Source organism: Strongylocentrotus purpuratus, unplaced genomic scaffold, assembly GCF_000002235.5.
Source record: "Strongylocentrotus purpuratus isolate Spur 01 unplaced genomic scaffold, Spur_5.0 spur5_scaffold_14, whole genome shotgun sequence".
Taxonomy (NCBI): Eukaryota; Metazoa; Echinodermata; class Echinoidea; order Camarodonta; family Strongylocentrotidae; genus Strongylocentrotus; species Strongylocentrotus purpuratus.
Window position 1 is genome coordinate 8,168,776 of NW_022145599.1, and position 23,981 is coordinate 8,192,756.

The window sequence follows — 23,981 nt, forward strand, 5'->3', positions numbered from 1 at the left end:
ATTTTTGCATGGTATCTGTTAAAAAGAAGATTTTAACATCAAAATAAATAACTGACGATACTTTCAACTAGAAAGTGAAATATTCTTCTTAAAAGATGATCAGATGATTAGAGAAAGAGAACCTACAAATGAAAGCAATCATAGAAATTTAGAAACAAATTAACCACAGAAAAAGGCTGATAAGCACATATGCAAAGCAATAACCACAATGACTGCTGAGAGAGACACATGAAGAAATTCATAAATTACTTCTTCCTACCTGTTGTGAAGGATAAAATGGCAATCTGTTGGATCCTCTGCAGTCTCCTTGCAGAAAGCAAAGAGAGTTAGGAAGTGGCATACAGTACAGATCACGACCGAACCCAGGAACTTGGTCATGAAGTAGAAGCAGAATAAGACCACATGCTACAAGTAGGGAAGGAGAGAAATAAAGAGAGAACATCAATCAGTAGCTATGGGCGTCTTTTCTTAAGAAAATTACTTCATTTTTGTTCAAAATGATATGAGATTTCGGCTCACTTTCTCTTAAAAATATCAACAAAATAAAATAACTTTACCGGGTAATCATTAGAGGAATATGAGAAAATTCCTTGCTCAAATTCAAGTCATACCTTAAGCTAGCAAACATGGCTTCTCATTTAATATTAATGTAAAAAAAGAATGAAGCATCAATATCATCACTTTAATTATTTAAGCCGTTTTTCAAGATCACACAAAATGAAACCACATACTACTGACTTCATAAGATACAAGTTCACTTACATCAGTATTGTGCTCCCTCACGTTCTTGCCCGTAGCCTGGGTCATGACCTTTGACTGGGAGTTTGACCCCATCAGGGCCACGGCCAGCAGTGGCACGACGACCGAGGCGAGCCAGAGGACGTGACGCCCGCTGAGAGGGGGTGGCAAGAACAGCAGTGTACACAGGAGTTGGATTGCACTTAGGGTCAGCAGACCAAACATGAAGAAGGTGAAGCAGTTGACCATCCCATTGCAAATTCCCCTGGCCTACGCTCAGAAAGTAGAAAGTAGAAAGTAAAGGTTAGCAATATGAAAATTATAATATGAAATGAGGTATATGGTATGATCACAAGTAGAATGTATATGTCACGTAAGAATGCAAAGAGCATAATTCATACAGTTCATAAGTGTATTCAAAATGTATTATTAACAGGTAGTAAAAGTGAAATTAAAATTGCAACTTCAAATCTGACACATTATTTCATTCAGTTCACTCTGGTTTTAATAGACTACTCTTCTTGATTAAAACATTCAGTGCCTGTTAATTATTAACAAAATTCTAGATACCTGTATCCATCAAAGAGCAGGGTATGCAGTCACTTTTTCCCCAAAATTATTAGTCAATCAAGGTTCATTTTTACACACACTTCAATTCTCACATGGGAATGAGCAGAAAATTGTAAATATTATATATTTGTGTCCTTTATTTTGTCTATTATCTAACAGAGACCAACGTAAATACTTGAGTACCCGATGATCCTACCCAGTTTTAAAACCTACTAGAAGCTTAGATTAGACCAAATAAGAAGGAAAATCACTCTTTATGTTAATTTATATTTATTCTTTAACATTTTTTGAAATGTTCAAGATACCTTGGACTTGCCCTATTTTGATGCAACAGATTATAAACTGGACATAACTAGTATCCATACCTCTCTGATGAGCGAGATGAGACTGATGTTATCCAACCGATGGAATGAGAGAGAACAGGGTAGACTGGTGAGCAGACTGGAGACCTCTAGTGGCGACCAGGGGGGGTGTGATGACGTCCAGTTGGGCGTAGTCTTCGGGCGGGCGTGGTCTTTGTTCATACAGATGTGGGGTGGTAACGGCTCCAAGCCGATGCTGCTCAATAAAAAAATATAAAAAAATAGAATCAAGGATACAATAATACAAGATACACTTTAAGAAATTTCTTTTTGTTTGGGGAAAGATATCTAACATTCATATATGTCTTATATGAGCATGTCATTCTCCTATTTCATCTCACAACAGTGTTTTTGCAATTCTCTAAATGTACTGCATAGTTAAAGATATCTAAAGCTGACTAAACCCGGACCTTGCTTTTAAAAAGAAAAACAGTGGAAAAACACTAGACAGTATTTTTTTTTAAAGAGTTTAACATTTAAAAAAAAAACATTAACATTACCTTATATCTGCTTGAGCAAAGATGGATGCATTGGTAATGTTGAGACTGCTTCCCAAACAGCACACAACCTCTCCATTCTCCTGCATAATCTCCACCATCTCACGGGTCGCTATGGAAACAAGAACAACAATGATATCACACAACAAATTATGCAATTGAAATGATGAATGAGTAAATTTGGAAAGAAATAAAATCCCTAGAGTGAGTGTGCAGTATTCTCTAGTTTAAAAAAGTTGCAACAAATACAAAATTTGAATGCATCATGACTTCAATCCAGTTATATTTACATATTCAGACTTGTGCTTGAATTTTGGACTACCGGTAATGGTTGAATGCAATCCTTAATGCATAATGAATGCAAAATGTTCAAGGGTTAACCATTTGAGGGAATATGCTGCCTCGAAAGACTACAATATGTGGAAATTCTCATCCACATAGTACAAAAATTCCAATGAAAATTAGGAGGTATCACGGGAGTGATTTCTTCAGATACCGTTACAGTATTACAATTCAGAATGCACCATCTGCAAATGAATTAATTACACAGATCATGCCACTGAGTTTCGCCAAATTCTTTCACTAAAAGTTTAATGACAGAACTCACTTTCTGGAGTGACATCTGTGAAGAGGGGTACGAGGAGGGGGACATTGTCGATCCTCTCTATGTGCGGTCTGATGTTGGCTATCCCTCGAGGTAACTTGGCCTGGAAAAAGAAAAAACATCAATATTTCGCTGATATTTCATTTATAGCTTAACCCTAGTTTCAAATAGAATATTACATGATTTTCATTACCCAATGTAAAATATCAAGAAGTTATTTTTCTAATTTCAACTGTTGAATGTGATAAGAGTGATTTTGAAAAGCCCATGATGTGTTGCCCTATATTAAACTTCCTTTGATATGGAAATTACTGTAAATGATATCCATAATCTGTAAAGCATAGAATTATTCAAAAAATCATCTGTATCGAAATATGAAGCTTCACAATTATGCCTAGATTACAATATTCTGTAATGGCTACAAAAAAATGATGCTAACTGTTGTGATCCAATGTACATGTAGTCATTTAAATTGATCTTGTATTTTCGTATTTATACCATTAGACATCCCATAATGAAAGGGAAAAAACATGGATTGACATAAACTATACAAACCCCTACCCTCTGTGATATCATGCACTTAAAATCAGAAATAGAAAAAAAAAACTTTCAAATCTTACCCTGTTTGAAATATCAAATCCTCCAGCTGTTTCGCTCTCTGTCTGATGGCTCAAGGTATCTGTCCCTGCTGCAGAGACATCGCTATTGAAAGTCTGCGTCTCAGAGATCTGCCGCTGTCTGTTGGAAAGATCAAACGGCTTGGCCGGCGGCTGACTCAAGAGGGCATCGGTCTCTTTGGCATCCTCGGAGTTGTTGGCGTTTGTGGGCTGGGTCTGAAGAGGAAGGGTGGGAATGGATTGCGAGTTTGGTGATGATGGAGATGATGGATCAGATGATGTTGTCTCATTGCGATTTTGGTCTCCTAGCAACGCGTCATCCTCCTTTGGTCCTGTACTTTCCATGCAAGAAGTATCCTCTGAATGATGCGATGTTTTTGTCCTACTTTCAACACCAGTATCTTCCTGTAATAAGGAAGGCTCCCGAAGTCCTCCTTCTTCGTCTTTTTCCGCATCTCCCTCCTCCTCCTCCTCCTCATCGTTTGCATCTTCGGTGTCTGCATCCCTACTGCATGGTCTTGCTAATTTAGGAACAGCTGATCCTTTCATAGAAACCACCACGTTTTCACATGGTCTACTCCCATTGTCAATATTACTCCCTTCTTTTACTTGTTGGCTAGAAACGACATCACCTATTTCTTTTGCCTCCTCCCCTATCAAGCTCTCCATATCTACCACTACAACAGCCTCCACAGGATCAAAGCGTACTCTCTGTGCCTCCACCTCAATCTGAATGAAAGAGATGAGAAAAATGAATCATAATCACATATAACCACAAAAACAAGAGGGGGTTATCATCATCGTCGTCATCATCATCATCATCATCATTACCATCAACATCATCATCATCATTTTCATCATCACAATCGTAGTCATCATCATCATCATCATCATCATCAATGGTAATCATACAAGAAAGGGCCAAAAAACAAATAGAGAGTAAAAGACATTTTCTTAAAAGGAAAGAGGAAAATAACATATTATTCAAGAATGGTCTGGAAATTGATCTATTTTGACTATTTCTATTACGAAAGTGAAGAATAGATTAACTAAGACAAAATATGAGGGACCCTTTTTCAAATATCTTTCATAAAGTATTCAAAACATTCCATTCAGAAATTATGTAGTCTGTATTATGAATGTTTTGTTCAAAAAGTGTATTACATGTATAATGGTCTGACTCCTCATCTGTACGTTTGTAAAATGTGAGCAAAATAAATTTCCAATATTGGACAATAAATTGAAATTGAAATGAAATTATTCAAAGACGTACCTGTGCTTCATCAGCGGAGTGGGGAGACGACGTCTCCGTCCCATCCGACTTGGGTTCCCTGGTATCGCTATGCCTGTTGCTCATCTCTCCGTCGGTGATGGTATTATTATCATGTCCGCTGCTGCTGTGGCTGGAGTACTGGCGGGACATGTCTCCCGTGTGAGGGAGGTGGGAGGAGCTGGAGGACGAGGAGTCCTGGTCCAGCAGGGAGATGTGGCAGTTCCATCCCGCCTCCAGGCCAAGCTTCTCAGAGAATACCTATGGAAGAATGGTTAAAAAGTAGATTAAGAGAGATGTGAGTTGATCAAGAGGTTCCAAGGTCAGGTCTATGGTCTTCAACTTTAGTTTAAATATGATCTGGAGAGTGTTTCACAAAGACTAAAATCGACTTTAAGTTGAACCTAACTATGGCAGGCCGTTCATGCCACTCTTTGCTCTCACCATTTACTGGCATTGGTCTCTCAAGGGACATACAAATCATGGTCCCAAATCTACATAATTTTATAGTCCATTATTGAAGGGAAATATGATCTAAAAATCGTAATTGAGAGATAGTGAGAGTGACCAGTGACAAGAATAGCCTGCCATAGTTAAGTCTAACTTAAAGTCAATCTTAGTCTTTGTGAAACACTCCCCTGGGTCTTCAGAATGGCAATCTTTGTCAGTCCCAGATGAAAACAATTATATTGGACTGATGAACACCTTTAAATACACAACTTGCATGCACAGATTTATCACAAGACAAAGATAATTGACATATCTTCGACCCTAGCTGGGACACCTCAAGCAATAAAATGCTTGGAAGAAAGCAGGCGGCTGCTTGCACCTTGACAGTTGATGCAAGAGATTTTCAGGATTTTGAAAACATCACTGTTAAGATTGCATAATGTAGAGGTGTCTCTTGGTCGAGTTGATATGTCATCTGACTGTGGATCACAAGGTCCGCGGTTCGAGTCCTGCTGCCTCACTAATGTCCTTTGGCAAGACATTAATCTACATTTGCAACACTCGACCCATGTCATGTAAATGGGTACCTGGCAGGTATTAAGTCCTTAAATTCTAAAGCGCTGTAATGGCAGCCATGCTAAAGCCATGGTAATAATTGTGGAGCGCCAGGAGTGTCAAGGCTTACAGACATGAGCGCTATACAAGAACCTGCTATTATTATTATTATAATGAGGAGAATAGAGATGAGATGCAAGTACAGAGAGTCTATGTAAAACATTACCCTGCTTCTAAGCTCTTGGTCTCGGGAGAAGTGGACGAATCTTATACAGGCATTGTCCAGCTGCTCAAGGAGGGCTACAATGTCTCCTTTTGCCTGATAGTTACTTGTTACCATGCCGATGAAGATCTGCCCACACTGAGATCTGGATGAATGAGAGAGAGAGAAAAAGAATGAGTTTACATTCACACAGATAATGGTTCATGTGGGTTAAAGGTTAAGAAGACCAATACATGGAGAGAGAAGGGGATGGAGAAATAAGAGTAGGAGTAGGAGAAAGAGCTTAGGTCATGGACAGAAGAGAGTAAGAGAAAGAGAGGTCTGTGGGATGAGAGGATGGAGAAAGATTTGTTTATGTAAATTGTAGGGTGGAAGATAGCTCTTTCTTGAGTTCTGTCATACTGATAGTGTTTGTGCAGGATCCGTCCAACCTTGTGCATTGCCATCTTAACCATCATCCTCATTATCCTCATCCTTATTAGCATCCTCATCATAATCACCATCATCATCCTCATCGTAAGCATCATCCTCATCATCAACTTCATCATCATCATCATCACCATCATCATCATCATCATCATCATCATCATCATCATCATCATCATCATCATCATCATCATCACCATCATCATCATCTCATTAATCCTCCTCCTCCTCACCTATTTCACAATCATCACCATCATTAAAATCATCATCATTATCATCAAAATCATCATCATCATCATCATACAATGACTTACTTGCAGCATTCTTCAGCACTTCTTATTGTTCCATGTTTATTCATGGTCGAATCTAGGCTGTGGTATTTCCTTGTGCGGTGGACAGCTGTATTGGGTTCTCTGCTTGTATCCATATCCCAAGAGGATCTGAGTCAAAATATACCACATGTACAAATAGCACATCATCATAATTATAGCATAATCACAGCTGTTGAAAATAAAACATATTATAATTCCCCTCTCATCCACAATCCTTTTCTCTCTGAAAGGCCCCTTCTTTGAAATGTTAGAATCCCTCCTCAAATATCATCCCACCCACGCCGAGGGAAGGTTTCATTGACAAGATATGAGTAGGAAATACATAAAAAAGTAATCTACCGGTACCGCAAAACGTGAAAATAAAATATGTATTTTCAGAATTAAAAAATTCATCCAAAATGAATTCTCAACGAGCAAAAAGAATAACATTGATACAGTGTGTACATTTATTTGATAGGACAAGAGACTGATCTGATTTCAACAAAAATCTTTGAATTTCACAAGAGAAAGATTGCTTTTATGTCACGTAATGTACAAAAATCTGGATGAAAAAACAAGACATCGATCCACAATTCTATGTACCTTCTTCCTTTGTTGTCAATGTGATAGTTTTGTGTCCAAGTAATAATGATTAATTTTTTTTCTTCTTTGTTTAAAGTGACTCGGTAACACTGCCTCAGGTTTTGAAACAAAATCTTGAATTTAGCTCATGCTGCACCATAATTATAAACCTATAGGTCATTCAGGAATCCTATGACTTTTACAAGCCAATGGCATTATCGAGATATCTATGACAGGAAGTCAAAATTTCATTTTTTGTTTTCCTGATGGATTTTATAACACTACAGTCTATTAGGAAAAATGAGTATGGTAAAACCGGTCACTCAAAGATTTTTACTTTTTTGAGGCACTTCATGATCATTTTGAAGCGCAATTTTTTTAGGGCTTCAATATTAAACCATATCACAGACACTAATAACACATGGGGCCATACATCTCAGATTTGTAAAACTGGAAACATTGTTAAACGATGCCTTTAAAAAAACACTAAAAAAAAACCAAGTAGCTAGCTATCATACCTGGCCAAGCCTGGTATCTCAGGCATATCATGATCATCAGAACGCTTGTGATGGGGAGGTAACTCAATATAATAATCTCCAAGACGATCATCAATCGACTCTGCCATCGGCTGGTAGGCAAACGCAGTACAGTACGAGGATAAGGTCGCTCTCTGGTAAAAATCTAGAATTTTCTTGCTGCAAGTAATAATAATAATAATAATAATAATAGCCAAATAGTCCACTCCAAATTTTATTAAACCGAAATGGAAATTCTTTTTGCCCATTTGATCTTGAGCCCGGCAGCCACTGAGCAGCGCCAGATCGACGTTGCTCTATCCCTTATTGTTGAATGCCAAACAAGGTAGCAACAACTCCCATCTTTTAACGTCTTTTGGTATGACGCGGCCGGGATTCGAACCCACGACCTCCCGGTTGTGAGGCGGACGCTCTACTGACTGAGCCAACACTCCGGTATTGATGTTAAAGAAAATTGTGTTATTAGATCAAAATTAAATTGGATAATTTTGTAATTCAAATAAGACACATCTTTAAGCCTATTCGCACTTAGTTTGGCCAGGAGGGATTAGACCTCCCTGCACTGGCAGGTGGTTATCTCATCAAATCAGCTCTTAATTAACATGAAAAAAGGGGACCATGGTGGATCAATGGGTACCACTTAGGCATTGTTGGCTGTATAGAGGGCACAAGTAGCTACAAGTAGTGCAGTCCCACTTTGAGTGCATGAGAGTGTATCTGTCCTACACATGCACGATAGAAAAACCATCTTATTATCAAACAAAACAGTCTAACATTCTCCTTCCATGAGATATAATAGCATTACATTCTTAAACATGCTTCACCAAATAATCATTACCTTTCATTTTCTGTTAGTGAAAAGAGGTTAGAGCCATCCCAGAATTCTGAGCAGAGGTCAAGGAGGAGACTAGCACTTCCTTGGGTCAAAAGCTGCTTACATCCTACAAAATACAGAAAGACAGTGTTACCATCCCATCTCATTAGAAGGAGTGGTTGTTCATATTTCCCTAGTCATTAAAGCTAATCTTGAGCTCTGGTATGGGCATCGTATGTCAAGAGATCATGGCTATAATTCATTCCGGATCATGGTCACAATTCTACAGAATTTACATTTTTTTTACATTCCATTATTGAAGGAAAAAATATTATCTAAAGATCATAATTTCAAAAAAGAATTCCCTCTAATTTTACATCTGGGTCAAGGCTTGTCAAGGGCATAAATCGCATACCGTAGTACAAGTACAAGTCTTAAATATAAGTTTAGTTTACATGCAATGCAAGTAAAAAAAAATCTTCAACAATGGACTATCAAAAATGTAAATTCTGTAGATTTGTGACGTCCCTTGAGAGACCAACGGTGAGAGCAACCAGTGGCATGAATGTCCTGCCATAGTTCAAGTCCAACTTAAGTCGATCTTAGTCTTTGTGAAACACTCCCCTGATGGAGTAATTGTTGTGTAATAGAAATGTAAACATATGCATCAGAAGTTTCAAGCAAAAAGATTATTGCTCAACATTAAATAGAAATGAATCTCTATAGTATTCACATGTCTGAGTGCTTCTGGTAATATAAAAGGCATTTATTCAATGAAAGTGATAAAATATTTGATATGATGCATACAGATTGTAACACACCTGTAGACGCTTGCTGAACCAAGACTGACAATGTGTGAGGAGCTGGGATGCGTTTCTTGATGAACGATCGAGACCTAGCAAATCTCCTACCTCCCACATCATTCTCGTCGGCATCACTCTGTGATATAAAAACAAAATGACAACAATGGGAAATAGTGACATCACCAATTTGATAGATCATTGTGTACCGGTAATTATTTAATGCTGAATGTGATAACATCATAGGGGAGGTGTGATGGCTCAGGGGTAGGGCAGTGGTCTTGTAACTGGGAGTTGCCGAGTTCAAAACCAAGTCAATACGCTCGTGCCCTTTGGTAAGGCATTAATCCTCATTACCAAGTTCCTTTGCAGAGGACTTAAAGCAGTCGGTTCCCTGGTCGCTTATTAACAAGCAAATACATGCTTTCTTAGCATTCAGGTCAAACAAACAAACAAATAAATAAATAAGGTTAAATGAACCAGAATGCTCACTACTAGCAATTTTGATAAATCTGATCGGTATCAACATCTACAACATCAATTATGATATCAATAATCTTCACCATCATCATGATCTGCATCATCATCATTTTCTTCTTCTTCTTCTTCTTCATTATCATCACTGTCACTTTCACCATTTAATCATTATAAATCATCATCATCATTCACATATTTATGTTTAACATTATCATTGCTGTCATTATCAAGATCATTGTGTATGTGTGTGCTTGCATTATGATCATATTTTTATAATTTATGTTATTTATCTTCTCGTTGTCTGTTACAGGGCCCCTATTACAAGCAGAATTCTTCTGCCCGTAGGTCCTAACCATTATCTTGTATATTGTCACTTTAAATTGTTTTACAAAGGTTGAATAAAGATTTGAACTGAATTGAATTGAATTGAAAGGTTGTCATTTATAATACTATCTCGTTTAAAGGTACTTTGTCCCATGTGATTGCAATCACTAAAGTCGATTCAACAACTAATGGTCATTATTTACCCACTTAAAGCCCTTTCGTTTTGAGGGAAGTTCTAAATTGGTATTATCTTACAGATGCCCTTGGAATTTCACCTTTTTGGGGGGCCTGCAAATGGGACATAGTACCTTTAAGCAAAGAAGAACTTACAGGTAGTTTGTAAAGTGCTAACTTCTGCTTTAGTTCAAAGCTCTCCGTTGCTTGGTCTGTGAAACCCATCACTTGAGCTATCTGGCAAAGACACCTGATGCATGAGAGGAAGAGAGAGAGAGAGGGGGAGAGGGAGAGAGAGAGAGGGGGGGGGGGGGGAGAGGGAGAGAGAGAGGGGGAGAGGGAGAGAGAGAGAGGGGGAGAGGGAGAGACAGACAGACAGAGAGACAGACAGAGAGACAGACAGAGACAGACAGAGACAGACAGACAGAGACAGAGAGAGAGAGAGGAGGAATAGGAGATTATGAAATAATTCATTTCGATCAATGGAACAAGAATACAGATAAAACATTTCTTTGTTATATACATATCATATATACAAATTGAAAATACTTTGGTGGGAAAAAAAGGCTAATTCTGCAATTCATTTGATGGCCATGAATTACAGGTAGTTGTGACAAAGACCCTATATTGATGGGAACACCTTTTTAATCACCTATTATCTTGCATCTCTACATAATAATAATAATAATAATAATAGCCTAATAGTCCACTCCAAATTTTATTAAACCGAAACGGAAATTCTTTTTGCCCAATTGATCGTGAGCCAGGCAGCCACTGAGCAGCGCCCAGATCGACCTTGCTCTATCCCTTATTGTTGAACGCCAAACAAGGTAGCAACAACTCCCATCTTTTAACGTCTTTTGGTATGACGCGGCCGGGGTTCGAACCCACGACCTCCCGGTTGTGAGGCGGACGCTCTACTGACAGAGCCAACACTCCGGTACAACCAACCAAGGTAATGATACAAAATAATTATGAAGAATACTAGTCAACAAAAAGGGATAATTAGTATTAAACTTCTCTGTTTAGTTGTAAAATCTAGGTAATACAACAAAACAATTATAGAGAATACAATTAAGTGTAGAAAACGGGAATGAATAGTACCTTCTCTGGGACACATGCATGTAATGTTTGCTCTCTTCCGTGTTCACGGTGGAAGCAACATGGTCCATGAAAGAGCTGTGCGTCTCTACTGTGTTAGCATTACAGGTGTTCATCAGTATAGTCAGACCCTGTGAGGAGAAGAGAAGAGAACACACATTTAAGGTTACTAATCTATTTCCACTTTTTTTTTTTTAATCACGTCATTACAGAATTAAATGAACTGAACTGAACTGAAAATATACAAGCTACATTAGCTTGTCAAAAAAATTGATGTTTGATGATTGATGATTGTTTTACCCAACTGCTAAGAAAGCATGTATATGCTGGTAAGTAAGTAGCCAGGGGACCTAGGGCTTTAAGTCCTCTTCAAGGGACGACATGCTTGCCAAACCTGATTTTGTCAAATGAGCATGTTGTGCATCTTTGAAAATGAGTTTGCTCAAAAATAATTATCATATTAAAAAGGTCATCCAATGAAGTAGACTTGTATTAGACTTTAGATGAAATGAATAGTGTTTAGATACAAAGTGATTGAAAAGGATAGAGACAACGACAAAGAAAGACAGAAGAAAGCAAAACTAACAATTAGAGAATGAGGAAAAGGGAAGAGAGAGATAAAAAGGCAGAAACAGACAGACATACAGACAGAGAGAGGGAGGGAGAGGAGAAAAAGCAAACTCAAACTTTATGCTTTCTTACCATTGGTTTTAGAGAACTGATGTGTCTATCCCAGTTTGTTTCATCAAACTCGACACCATACAAACCCTGTAAGAAACAAAATGTATGATCTTTGTTTAAACATAGGCAATATAACTCACATAGAGTCAAAAATACACATTCATCTTTCTTGAAAAGAACATTAAATGACATTTTCAAAAATCTTGTTATATATTACGGAATCCTCAATGTGAAGCAGAATTTGTATAAACTCACTTTATGGCAAATACATTTGTCAACAACTCAACATAAATCGTAACAGAAAATAAATTCACTATCCCTATGCAGCAACTTTTACGTAAGAGTGATGGCAAAACTGGTTGAACCATACTTTGTCTTGACATCCTTCCATAACAAGCTCTTGCATCATCAAAAGACCTATACCTGCACTATCACAGTATCTTTGTGTATTGTTAGTGGCTATTAGGTAAATGTTTTTCAGGGGTCAGTCTTTGTGACTGGGATATAATAATTAATTGTCTAACTTACCGATGAATCTTGAGAGAGGGTCAGCACTTCTGCATGATGCTCAGGAAAGTGATCTGTCAGAGAGGGAAAAATAAGGCAATCTTGAAGAGTAAGAAAGATTCATTGATCCAGAGTCTTAGAATATAGCCACTAGAAAAGGACACTCCTATATGTACATGTACTTGAATCTTCTCCATTCATTCACAAGAGTGCCAAATCTCCCAAGAATTGAAATCTTCTATAAGTACTGAAGTACCGAAATTCACATTTGCACAACATAAATTTGAGCTAGGTTTAAAGGCCCACTGTACTACTTGTAGCTACTTGCTCCCTCTATATAGAAAACAATGCCTAATCGGTGACCATTCGCCCACCATGATCCTCTTTTTCTTATGTTAATTGAGAGCTGAGTTGATGAGATAGCCACCTGTCAGTGACCTTCCTGGGTGGTCTAATTCCTCCTAGCCAAACTAGTACAGATGGGCTTTAATGCTTTGCACGATTCTCTTTACAAACAAATCCTCATGTCATCATGGTAAGAAGATTATCAATAAAATCTCTTCTTATTTGACTTCTGCAAAACTTGATGGGTCATAAAACACAACATGTTTACTTCAAGATGGAAGAAGAATGGAATGTTACCTTCATTATTAAGCTTAGATTTTGATCTTTTCTTCCCTTTCTCTGTCTCATCTGCGCCAAAGACAGAGTCCTCACTGCATAAACTATCTGAGTCATCATCGGACAAACTACTCATGAAGAACACTTTCTCTGGGGTGGGGTCAGGCGTTGATAAGATACCCCTCTTGTCGACACAGCAAAGAGACTAATTAAATTGAATACAACAAAGATTATGCTCAAAATCATCATTAGATAGACTGCTCATGAAGAACTCTTTCTCAGGGGAGGGGGAGGTGGGGGGGGGGGGGGGGGGGGGGCGTTGATAAGATCCCCCTCTTGTCGACACGGCAAAGAGACTGAGCAAGCAACAAAACAATGTCTATCAAAAACCATATCATAAAGATTCCTGATTAGGCAATGACTCTCCTGATCTATGTGATGTAAATATGTAAATGATACAAGTAGAAATATATTTCTTAAAGTCATTGAATGCTACATACTGGCAGGGTCATAATATCCATAACAAATAATGACCCAACATAACTTTCTATACAATCTTATTTGATTTATACAGGCTTATGATAAAAATTTCAGCTATCTGTGTAGCTATGATTTTAATAATTTACAGTATAACATAACAAGTTTTTTCTTACTTGCACTGTAAACTTTATAGCAACCATCAAATTATTCATCAGAAAATTAGATACCGAGAGCGGTAATAATATATTTATATCTGTAAAGCGCTTTGAGAGGGCCTTCGGTCCTGAAAAGCGCTATATAAGAACTAGCTATTATAATTCTTATTATTATTATTATTAATAAAATCAGTGTATTTCATCAGTTTTATGCAATTCTACTCACAGTTACAGATCCTAATCCCTGAAGCAAGTTGCCTGTTCTCGGTAGATGAGATGAAGTACCAAAAAAGCTTGATTTGGAGCGCTGCCATACTGGTAACCATGGTAACCTTTCATCCTATAAGAAAATAGAAAATCAATTATTCTAATATTACTTTTTATCTCTACAAATTTCCTAGCAAGCATAAAGCCTTGCTCATACTTGCTGCAGTAAACCACACGAAAACTACAGAAAAAAAATTAAGAGTAAATGAATGGCAAATGGAGGTTTAAAAAAAGGACTCCTTAAATACTCGCTTATCTGTGCATTCATAGATATGGAAACTTAAATTGCCCTGCATATTAGTCATATCATTTTTACCTAGGCTTCAGTTTTTTTTTTAATAATTTTTTTTTAGGCGGTTGACTATGCTGTGTGAACGTAGTCGAACACCTACAGAGCATAACAATGAAAGGTATCCACAAAATTCGTCTATTAGAAATGCAGTTTGTATTTTCATTTGGATAGTTTCAGAAGGAAGTATAAAACAAGATCCAGATTTTTTCTATCAGTTTTATTTTACTCACCACGATCTGTGTGTCTTCTTCGCTATCCTGGAATTCACGGTCTGACTCTGGAAGCTGAGAGAAAATTGACAATTGATAACATTAAGTTAGGGTATGGACAAAAACCATTTAATCTGTCAGCCAGTTTCACTAAGATTTTCCTCACCTGACAGAATAGTTGTTTAGAATACCGGTGATTTTCAACTAATTACACTATGAATTCTGACAACACTTCTTTTGAACTTGAGAAAGGAATATCTTCACTACTTCTCCAAATAAAGAGAGAAGCAAAAGAAAACAAGATGAACAGAGAAAACTGTCCTCATTGGAGGAAATGTCACCTTGCTGCGTCCTTTTGTCCCCAACGATGTATGAAAATGGGTGTACTGGAAGAAGAAGGATCACACTATCTACTTTCTCAAAGTTAAGATAAATAGTCCTTGCTGAAAATGCACCTTTTTAATTCATGAATGATATTCTGCAGTTGTGAGTTGGCCAAAGGAGGTGCACACCGTCTTCCTCATTTGTTTGATCTTTAATATGTTTGATCCTATGTTTGACCTTATGTATGTTTGATTTCGTTTTTATTGTTATTATTATATATGCATGATTTATTGAATGAAGAACAGATTTATAATTTGTGTGTTTATTATAAGTTTTGGTTAATAATTTTCAGTCGGACAATGGTGCGCTCAGAGACACCCGTATTAAGCGCCTAATAAATGTTGTGTATTATTATTATTATTATCCCAGCAACAAACAACATAAGATATGAGGGCAGCAACCATGCTACACGTCTAACGATCAAGGACCTCTAGAAGACAGACAGTGGGGTCTTTCACTGTAAAGTCGAGACTCTTGTCTTCATTGAGGAACGTGCCCAAATAATGCTATCTGTTACAGACCAAGAGGTAGGACTTTCTACCACTTATCTAGGTGTTCCCTTCAGAGCTTCTACGACAATACCACCACAACCTGCTGAAGATAATACAATCTTCTTAGACTTTTTATTATTTATGGAACGATCAGACACTGTTACTGATCCCACGCAAAACACCAAGGCAGCCGAACGCTTATTCTCTTATGCTGGACCATCCACCTGGAACACTCTACCACAACACCTCCACCTATGTAGTACAGAAGACACTTTCGAAAAGAAACTCTTTCCATCTTGAATCCATAATGTATGTTTTGAGTATCTGAATTTCATTTCGTTCATAATATCTTAATTACTGTTCCTTGTTTGATTGTTATGGTTTGTATGTTTCTTTTCTGTTGTAATAGCGCTCTGATCAGTTTGTCTATAATAGCGCTCAAAAAGAATCAATTATTATTATTATTATTATCATCATCACTGTGTGTCTTGTTTTCAAGTACAGGGAACGCGCCGAGAAGTACTTCTTCTCCGTTGGCCCCTGATTCTTCTCATCGTGAAACTAGAGTCAAGGAAGGTACACGCACTAATTTACTCAGCTCAGACACACACGGCAGAGATGATGAAGACGTGGCTGACAGACCAGAAGAAAGTTCAAATGCATCCCAGTCATTAAAAATCTGCAAGAGCGATGATGGAACAATCTGACAGCTCTTGAGACTGACATTGCCGATCTAGTGAATCCTAAAATAGATCTCAGCTTGCCCCCGAGACCGACTTGTCGCAACGGCCAATGAAAGGAAAATCAATGAGCTGAACATTGTTCACACCACATGATCAAATTGTTTAAACATTATTTGAAATCCCAATTCATGACGAATCCCATCAATTACCTCCACGTAATATGACAAGGAAACTCATCTAAAGACAAAAACTATTTAAATGTTTGCTTATTCACTATCTGCAAATCTAGAGAACAAGAAGTTTTGTGACTTACTTGAGTCTTTCACTTGAAACAGTATGTAAATAAGTGAACGCACGAGACTGGTCACATTATAGATTTTGTCATTATACGCATTGATGATGAAGAGCTGATTAGTGCTCTGGAAGTGTCATCATTTCTCACTGATCATGCTGCAATACACTGTAATTTGAAATTAAATAAGCCTACCGGTACTAGCCAACCAAGTGCTGAGACTTTTTCCTCTTCTCAATGCCGAATTACGACCGTCAACCTCGGCCAAGCTAGGTCAAAGTCATATTACTCAAGGTCATTCAAGGTGAATGACTGACAGGTCACCACAAGTTGGTATTTTCGCTACTCGATAGATAGGTCGTCAATTCGCAAAGCTATTTCCAGGACTGAGAAGACCTTCTGCATTGTTGATCTTCAACAAAATCAACGGATACGTCTCTTAACTGTTCATCATGGCGGTCACTCGCCGTCGCCATTGATCATCCTCGCGCTCAATGGTGCAATGCCTGTATTCTTTTTGCAATTAGTGATTATTTTGTAAATGTTACTGATCTGATGTGTCCTATTTGAGTTGCATTAGATTCAATACTAAAATATATTTCTGGAATCCTTTGGTACTATTATTCAGGGTTGTTAAGTAACCTTTACTAGATTAATCAGTTAATTCAATTGAGCTATCGCACGTGACAATCCATTCCATTCTTAGTAGACAAATTCAACCTATTAAGATAAAGATACAAGACCCCTGGTTTTCATTTCTTTTCTCCTTATTCATCATTTGTTTTCTTCTCTACGCCCTAATCCGTTTTAACCCTGTAAGGACACGTTCTTATTTTTTGTAGCTGTTTTCCCCCAATTTATGTTATTGTTGTTGTTGTAGATAGTATACTTTTAGTCTATTTTTATTTTTATATTGTGTAAATTATATTTTTGTGTGTGTTCATTTGTCTATTTTTATGAGTATACATGTATTGATTATTCTGATTGTATGTTTTACCATGGCTTGGAACCCTTTGAAAAACAGCTTATAGCTGACAAGGGCAATCATTCATCCCATGAGTGGAGAATAAATAAATAAAATAAAAAACAGACAAACTTACAGACAGACAAAGAAAGACAGAAAGAGAAAGGGGAGTAAGAAACACAGAAAAAAGGATTCTCTCAGAGTGGGGAACCATGCTCACTTCTTGCATTGTTTTCATTTCAAACATAGATAGTGAAAAGCAGATATAAAGAGATACATAGACAAATAAAAATTAGGCATTTCAAGTATTTGAACAAACTTACCTTAAGATGTTTAGACTTGTGGAAGAGAGTGACGATTCTTGCGCTACCAAAGTGATTGAGTGAGATCCAGATCAATGGTAGGCACAGAGGCAGCAATGGCAAGACTGTGTGAACCTAAAATCAGAAACAAATTTTGATTCATTTTGATTTGAAGATAAATATATCACTTGTTGTATTGCTAGACATTTGTATGAAACTAATTTTATCTTTATTAATGTACCAAATCATGTCACTGTAACGGTTGAGTAAGTAGAACTGATTAAAAAAGGAGTTTGTGGCCATAGATTAAAGACTTAATATGAATTTACTTACAGCTGGGCAAAAAGATACACAGTGAGTTCAATATTGCATGCCATACTATAAAACAAGAAACTTTCAAACATGAAAATTCCATGAATTGTTAAGGATCCCAAGGAATATTCAGGAATTGCAAAAATGTGTCAAATGTGATTCAATTATTTTACAGAATGAAACTTGTGTGGAGCTGAACCACTCACAATTCTGATTTTACAGTAAGGGTGGGGGGGGGGGGGGGTTAAATGTACAAAATAATGTAAGCTAACAAATCGGTCGGACAATACAGTCAAAGTGGTAGGTGATGAATTGTCCTTTTAAAATGAAGATGTCAGAGATCTAAACAATGATATCAGATGAGATTAAAATAAACTAGCTTACCGGTATAGCAACGAAGACCTGTGCCCAGTGTCCCATGTCCGACTCAACGACCAGATATCGGATCATATTGATGACAAAAGAAATGATCTGTAGGTGTTACATAAGAACAACATGATTGACATTAGAACCTGTGAAGATCATATAATCAATAAATGCAACATGATCTATTGACTCTTGAATAGTATTTGTAATTATAAAATGCAAGCTTTTTTCAGAGTTTTTAGTTGAAGACAAGACGCTTGTGGAAAATAATACCATCACTGTGGGGATGTACCTAGGCCAGAGTACAAAAAGCAAGATATACAATATGACTCCTTTAAAGACATCGTTTAACAATGTTAAATCTGAAATGCATGGCCCTACCTGTTATCAGTGTCTGTGATATTGTGTAATATTGAAGCCCTAACAAAATTGCGCTTCAAATTGATCATGAAGTGCCTCAAAAAAGTAAAAAATCTTTGAGTGACTGGTTTTACCATACTCATTTACCCCACTCGACTGTAGTGTTATAAAAACCATTAGGAAAAAGAAAAATGACATTCTGATTTCCGATCATAAATATCTTGATAATTAGACAGGCTTGTAAAAGTCATGGAATTCCTGACTGACCGAAAAGTTTATGATTGCAGCATGAGCTAAATCCAGGATTTTGTTTCAGAATCTGAGGCAATGTTACTGAGTCACTTTAAGTTATAATAATCATAATAAATATGATGTTCATAAATAATAGAATTAGAAATGACTCTCACCAGTGCAGCTGGGGTGAGCCATCGTTCAAACATAGCGGTGCAGATGATTCTTTTGTTATCAAATGAAGAGAGGGGCTTCTTCTGGGCTCCTTTCAAACAGGTCCTAAGAAATAAAAATCAAATACATGACGAGAAGGTATAAATGAGATGAGAATGAGCAAAAGCTTGTTCAGCTATGATGCTGTAAACTGCCACAAATAAGCCACCATGGGTTTTTAAAAGTAAATGATGGCAACTGCACTCAACAAAGGTCTTTAGTATTAGTATTAAGTGAGCTCTGTGTTAAAAGATACAAAAACATGAAGCATACTACATTTTTCATATTCATTCAAAAATTGCGCCAGTTTTGCCATGTCATATCTGACCGAGTCTTCAGGCATTTATTATCCCATTGAAATAGTATTCAACTCATTTTAAAATAACCAATTTGTGTTGGTAGGGGGCACTGATGTTGATGTTGATTTCACCTGACTTATAAAAATCATGTATAAGCTCATAGATAAGCAAAAGTGGACCTAAAGCTTTATGTCGTACTTGGGTCTTCATGATTGAGAATGAATGCCTTACGAAAGGGCACCATGGCATCTCATAGTATATCGATAAAGGGCTTAGATACATCGTAGATGTATTAAGTGCTATATAAAAGCGGAATATTATTATTATTATTGGTTTTAAACAGGGAACCTCTCAGCTACCAGACCAATGCTCTACCACTGAGCTATCATCCCTTTTTCGATGTATATTTCTGTGTATTACCTGAGATGTAGAATGTATGGCATGTCCATTAGTTGGAACATGTTGAGTTGGAGTCATTTCAAGCATTAAACCATTATTAAGGGCACTATTGTATCAACCTTGGTTTTGAACCCAGTACCTCCCAGCTCCCAGATCAATGCTCTACCACTGAGCCATCATCCCCTTTCAATGTTTCTCTACGTGTCTTACCTGAGATGTGGAATATAGGGGGTGTCCATGACTTGGAATTTGGCAGGCTGGAGTGGATGTCGTGCTGTGGGTTCTGATTTAGGCTCTGGAATGATTGGATTATATGCCTCCCCAGCGTGTAACTCCAGATCACTCTCTTCCTACAAGGGAATGCATAAGATTGATTCACTTTAGTTAAAAATAATAAACTGACATGTATAATAATGACCATCAATGTTATTACGATCAATGTGAATTATCGAACAAATACTCCCTTTTGTATACAGCTAACAAGTACATAGAAACCTACAAGTACATACAAGGAGGAAATTTCGCATTTCTACTTAAACTCTTTCCTACATTCTTCCCATTGAGTGGTATCTAAAAACAGGTTTGATCGCATAAATGCATCATATCTGTGAGTATTGCTCATAGTTTTGTACAATATACAGAAATCAATCTGCATAAATCTTTGATAACTTAACTATATAGAGCAATCATTTCATCATTATCATGTAAAGCACTTGAAGGACACATTCTGGGTTGAATTACACATCATCAAGATATATTATTCAAAGGTGTGCCACTTTGTATTACCCAATTAGCCTGAAAAACAATTTTTTTTTTTTTTTTTTTTTTGGGGGGGGGGGGGGGGGGGGGGGGGGAGGGGGGTTCAAACTTATACAATAACAAAACCTGAGCCTGAGACATAGAGGTAACATGTTCTGAAGGGGGACAAATACAGTCAAACCTGCTTTAGTGACCACCTATCTACAAAGACCACCTGTCTACAAGGACCACATTTTTTATTTCCCTTGAAAATGGTTTCTCATTGAAACATGTACTAAAGGAACCTGTCTACAAAGACCACTTTTTGTGTTTCCCTTGGGCGGTCGCTGTAGATAGGTTTGACTGTATCAGAAAGCTAGCACCTATCTACTATTATCCTCATTCCAATGAAGATGAACTCACTGATAAAATTCTTATGTTGGTTGGCGCTATCTTTCCAGGTCTCATCAGGATGATATCATCGGTGACCAGCAGTGTCCAGGGAAGATTGACCAGCTGACCATCCCTCAATGTCCACTGTAGCATGATGGAGTTGGTATGAGGGCTGAAGAGAGGCACGTAATCGTCCGGTGTCCAGGTCACCTCCTGGGACACCATTCCTGCAGAAAGAAAAGAACAAATCAACAATGCTGATATACTAATTACAGCGAAACCTGTCTATACAGACCACCGAAGGCAGACAAGAAAAGTCTTTGAAGACAGGTTCCTTTAGTACATGTTTCAATGAGACACCATTTTCAAGGGAAACAAAAACGTGGTCTTTGTAGACAGCTCCGGTAACTTTCCTTGTGCATTTTTAATATTAAGTTTAAAACTTCATGACGTAATTAAGAACATGATTTGGGGAAAATAATGTTAATAATATAATGTGTAAAATTTCATGACATAATTAAGAACATGATTTTGGAAGAATAAAATGTCTGTAGGATAATTTTGAAATATTATAGTGATTGGATCAGAGATGTGTGGAAAAATTGTTGCAATCAACCTCCGAGATACGAGAAGATACCATCAAATAGATGTTGATTGGAATGCATTCACTTCATCTACACACATAAACAAGTACATGAAAAAGTATTTCTGAAATAAAGACAAGTCTGACAACATGTTAATTGAAAAGACTAAAGATACTAAAACAAGAGAAAGTTGTAAAAGATAGACTACCTTACCTTCTAAATGTTTGATTAAATCCTTTGTCCTATCCACCATCTCACGATGCTGAAGCCTGCAGTCCCAACCAGACAGGTAAACATTAAAGAGGAGAAACATAAAGAGGACTGCGCTCTCAACCAGCAGACTTGGATCCCAGCTAAAGATGCTCGAGAACAGTAACAGGACGATGGCAATCATTATGGCCACACCACTGGTCCAGTGGAAAGCGGCCCTTGGGTCGAGCCTCCATCCGGACTGGTGGCCCAGGGCCGACATGCAGCTTTGCTTCTTCCATGTAAAATCTTCATAGATCTGCAGCTCCTTTGTGATGTCCGACTTCAATTTCTCTAGGGCCTTATGGGTATCTAGCCCAGTGTACTCTGGCGAAGTCATCTGTGACAAAATAAAATGAAAATGAGTGCAGATTATCATAGTAATATTCTAATGAAATAGCGAAAGTTTCATACAAATTGGAAGAATAATCAGAAAGTAATGGAATCTTAAAGGTTCTCATAACATTGATATGTATCACATAGGCTGTAAGCAAATCTGTGTGAGTTGATGACTTCTATACTACCGGTAGTCATCCGATTTTCATGAAACCTTTAATGTTTTGTTTGTTTAATTTTTCTCTATTTATTCAATTCAACTTGGAAATGGGCCAGACTTGCCCTTAACAGTTTAAGTTCGTTGCTTTGATTGACATGCAAACATAACATCACAAAAGTCTGTCCTATGCTAAAGTGCTATGAAACATAATTCCTACACACATGCATCTGTGAGTTATTTGACCCAGCACAAATACTATAGGTCCATGAAAAAAACTTTTCCCCCCCCCCTTAATTTGCATAATTTGTAAATCAGCTTTAACTAAGTTTAAAACTTTAGGCTTTTCTTCTTTCCTGTAACTGTTAATAAATTAGTCTTCAACCAGTACGTAGCTTGAGTAGGCCGTAGCGTAGGGGCGCTAATATCCTCTTCCCCAAATGTTCGTAATATTGGAATTTTGGGGAATCACAAAAGGTATTAAAATGTGCATCATGTTCTCTATCTATTGATCTATTGAATATTATTGCTAAAACCAACAGCAAGAGCATGTCGCGCCGTGACCGGTCCTTTGGCGCCGGAGCGGAGCTCGGCCTCGGGTCGCGGGTTGAAAATTTAGGGAAGAATAGGAAGAAAACATAACACACATTTCTACACCTCGGACTGAACAAAGGATCATAACACAAAATGTTTCATTTACCATTGCATTGCTATTTGAAGTTCTCACTTTGATGCAGTCATTATTTACAATAAACAGGTAGTATCCAGCCGATTATGTGGTTCAGTTGCAGCATCTGATAGTTTTAAATAAATAGACAAAGATTGTTAAAGAGATGATTTTCCACTTTTTGGGGCACAAAATGATCGAAGGAAACGAAAATTATTCGCCCCGTTAATATGGTGAACTTGACAAGACAAATTATTGAGGAATATATTAAAGTTGCAAGAAGACGTATGGCCTATAAGCAAAGTTGTTTGTTTCTTGTTCTCAAAAGAACTGAGCACACACAAATAATTATTTTCAAACTTCTGTCTTGAACACTATCATTTGATTTACGAGAAGTGCTTCCCTTTTTTTTTTTTAGAAATCTTTGATACTGCTAAAGAGTGAAATAGTAATTTTTTTTTAAAAACCTTCTAATGGTCTAGGCTGAAGGTTTGACAAGGGGAATATATAAAATTGGAATCTTCAAATATATTGAAGTTCTCGTTTTGTATATAATGCTTCATACAGAGTTTAATGGATAATGTTCCACATTGGTCCCATAGGTAAGCATCAAGTCCCATCCTGCCCCAGCTTTAACTTCCTACTCACCTTCCCTCAGTATTTGGATAAACTATCGTCTCTACACCTCCCCTTCAGGTTCGTTTGTTTTCTAGTTTGTTTGGCTTTTTTTTTGTACAGTAAATCAGACGTGGCTCTCTATTTTTTTTAATGAAAAATATACATATAAAACAAGCTCTCGACAGTGGGAGATCCATTGACATAACTCCTGACCTATAGTAGCGGCCCGAGGAGTTTAGGGCTCAAGCCTTCCCCTTCTTTATCCTCTGCCCCCTCCCCCTAAAAAAACTTAATTAAGCA

The 23,981-nt window shown here is 37.4% G+C and overlaps 1 protein-coding gene across 2 annotated transcripts in view; it reads right to left on the reverse strand.

The window, feature by feature from the left end:
- LOC765072 (transmembrane protein 94) overlaps positions 1–23,286 on the reverse strand; it is a 28,333-nt gene extending 5,047 nt beyond the window's left edge. The window contains exons 1-26 of one of the 2 annotated variants that reach the window (XM_030984115.1): positions 23,097–23,286; positions 21,868–22,243; positions 21,101–21,297; positions 20,150–20,289; positions 19,205–19,307; positions 18,456–18,542; positions 17,781–17,894; positions 14,665–14,718; positions 14,102–14,215; positions 13,262–13,445; positions 12,641–12,693; positions 12,134–12,199; positions 11,435–11,562; positions 10,487–10,580; positions 9,377–9,494; positions 8,580–8,682; positions 7,724–7,900; positions 6,627–6,752; positions 5,890–6,031; positions 4,662–4,919; positions 3,392–4,117; positions 2,775–2,874; positions 2,171–2,279; positions 1,674–1,866; positions 763–1,008; positions 260–405 (exon numbers count right to left, since the gene is read on the reverse strand). In XM_030984115.1, coding sequence (XP_030839975.1) covers positions 260–405; positions 763–1,008; positions 1,674–1,866; positions 2,171–2,279; positions 2,775–2,874; positions 3,392–4,117; positions 4,662–4,919; positions 5,890–6,031; positions 6,627–6,752; positions 7,724–7,900; positions 8,580–8,682; positions 9,377–9,494; positions 10,487–10,580; positions 11,435–11,562; positions 12,134–12,199; positions 12,641–12,693; positions 13,262–13,445; positions 14,102–14,215; positions 14,665–14,718; positions 17,781–17,894; positions 18,456–18,542; positions 19,205–19,307; positions 20,150–20,289; positions 21,101–21,297; positions 21,868–22,243; positions 23,097–23,099 — 4,157 coding nt within the window. In that variant the 5' untranslated portion in view covers positions 23,100–23,286. Of the gene's footprint in view, positions 1–259; positions 406–762; positions 1,009–1,673; positions 1,867–2,170; positions 2,280–2,774; positions 2,875–3,391; positions 4,123–4,660; positions 4,920–5,889; positions 6,032–6,626; positions 6,753–7,723; positions 7,901–8,579; positions 8,683–9,376; positions 9,495–10,486; positions 10,581–11,434; positions 11,563–12,133; positions 12,200–12,640; positions 12,694–13,261; positions 13,446–14,101; positions 14,216–14,664; positions 14,719–17,780; positions 17,895–18,455; positions 18,543–19,204; positions 19,308–20,149; positions 20,290–21,100; positions 21,298–21,867; positions 22,244–23,096 lie in introns of both variants that reach the window. The other variant, XM_030984114.1, reaches the window with a different exon arrangement.
- Positions 23,287–23,981: the final 695 nt, after the last annotated feature.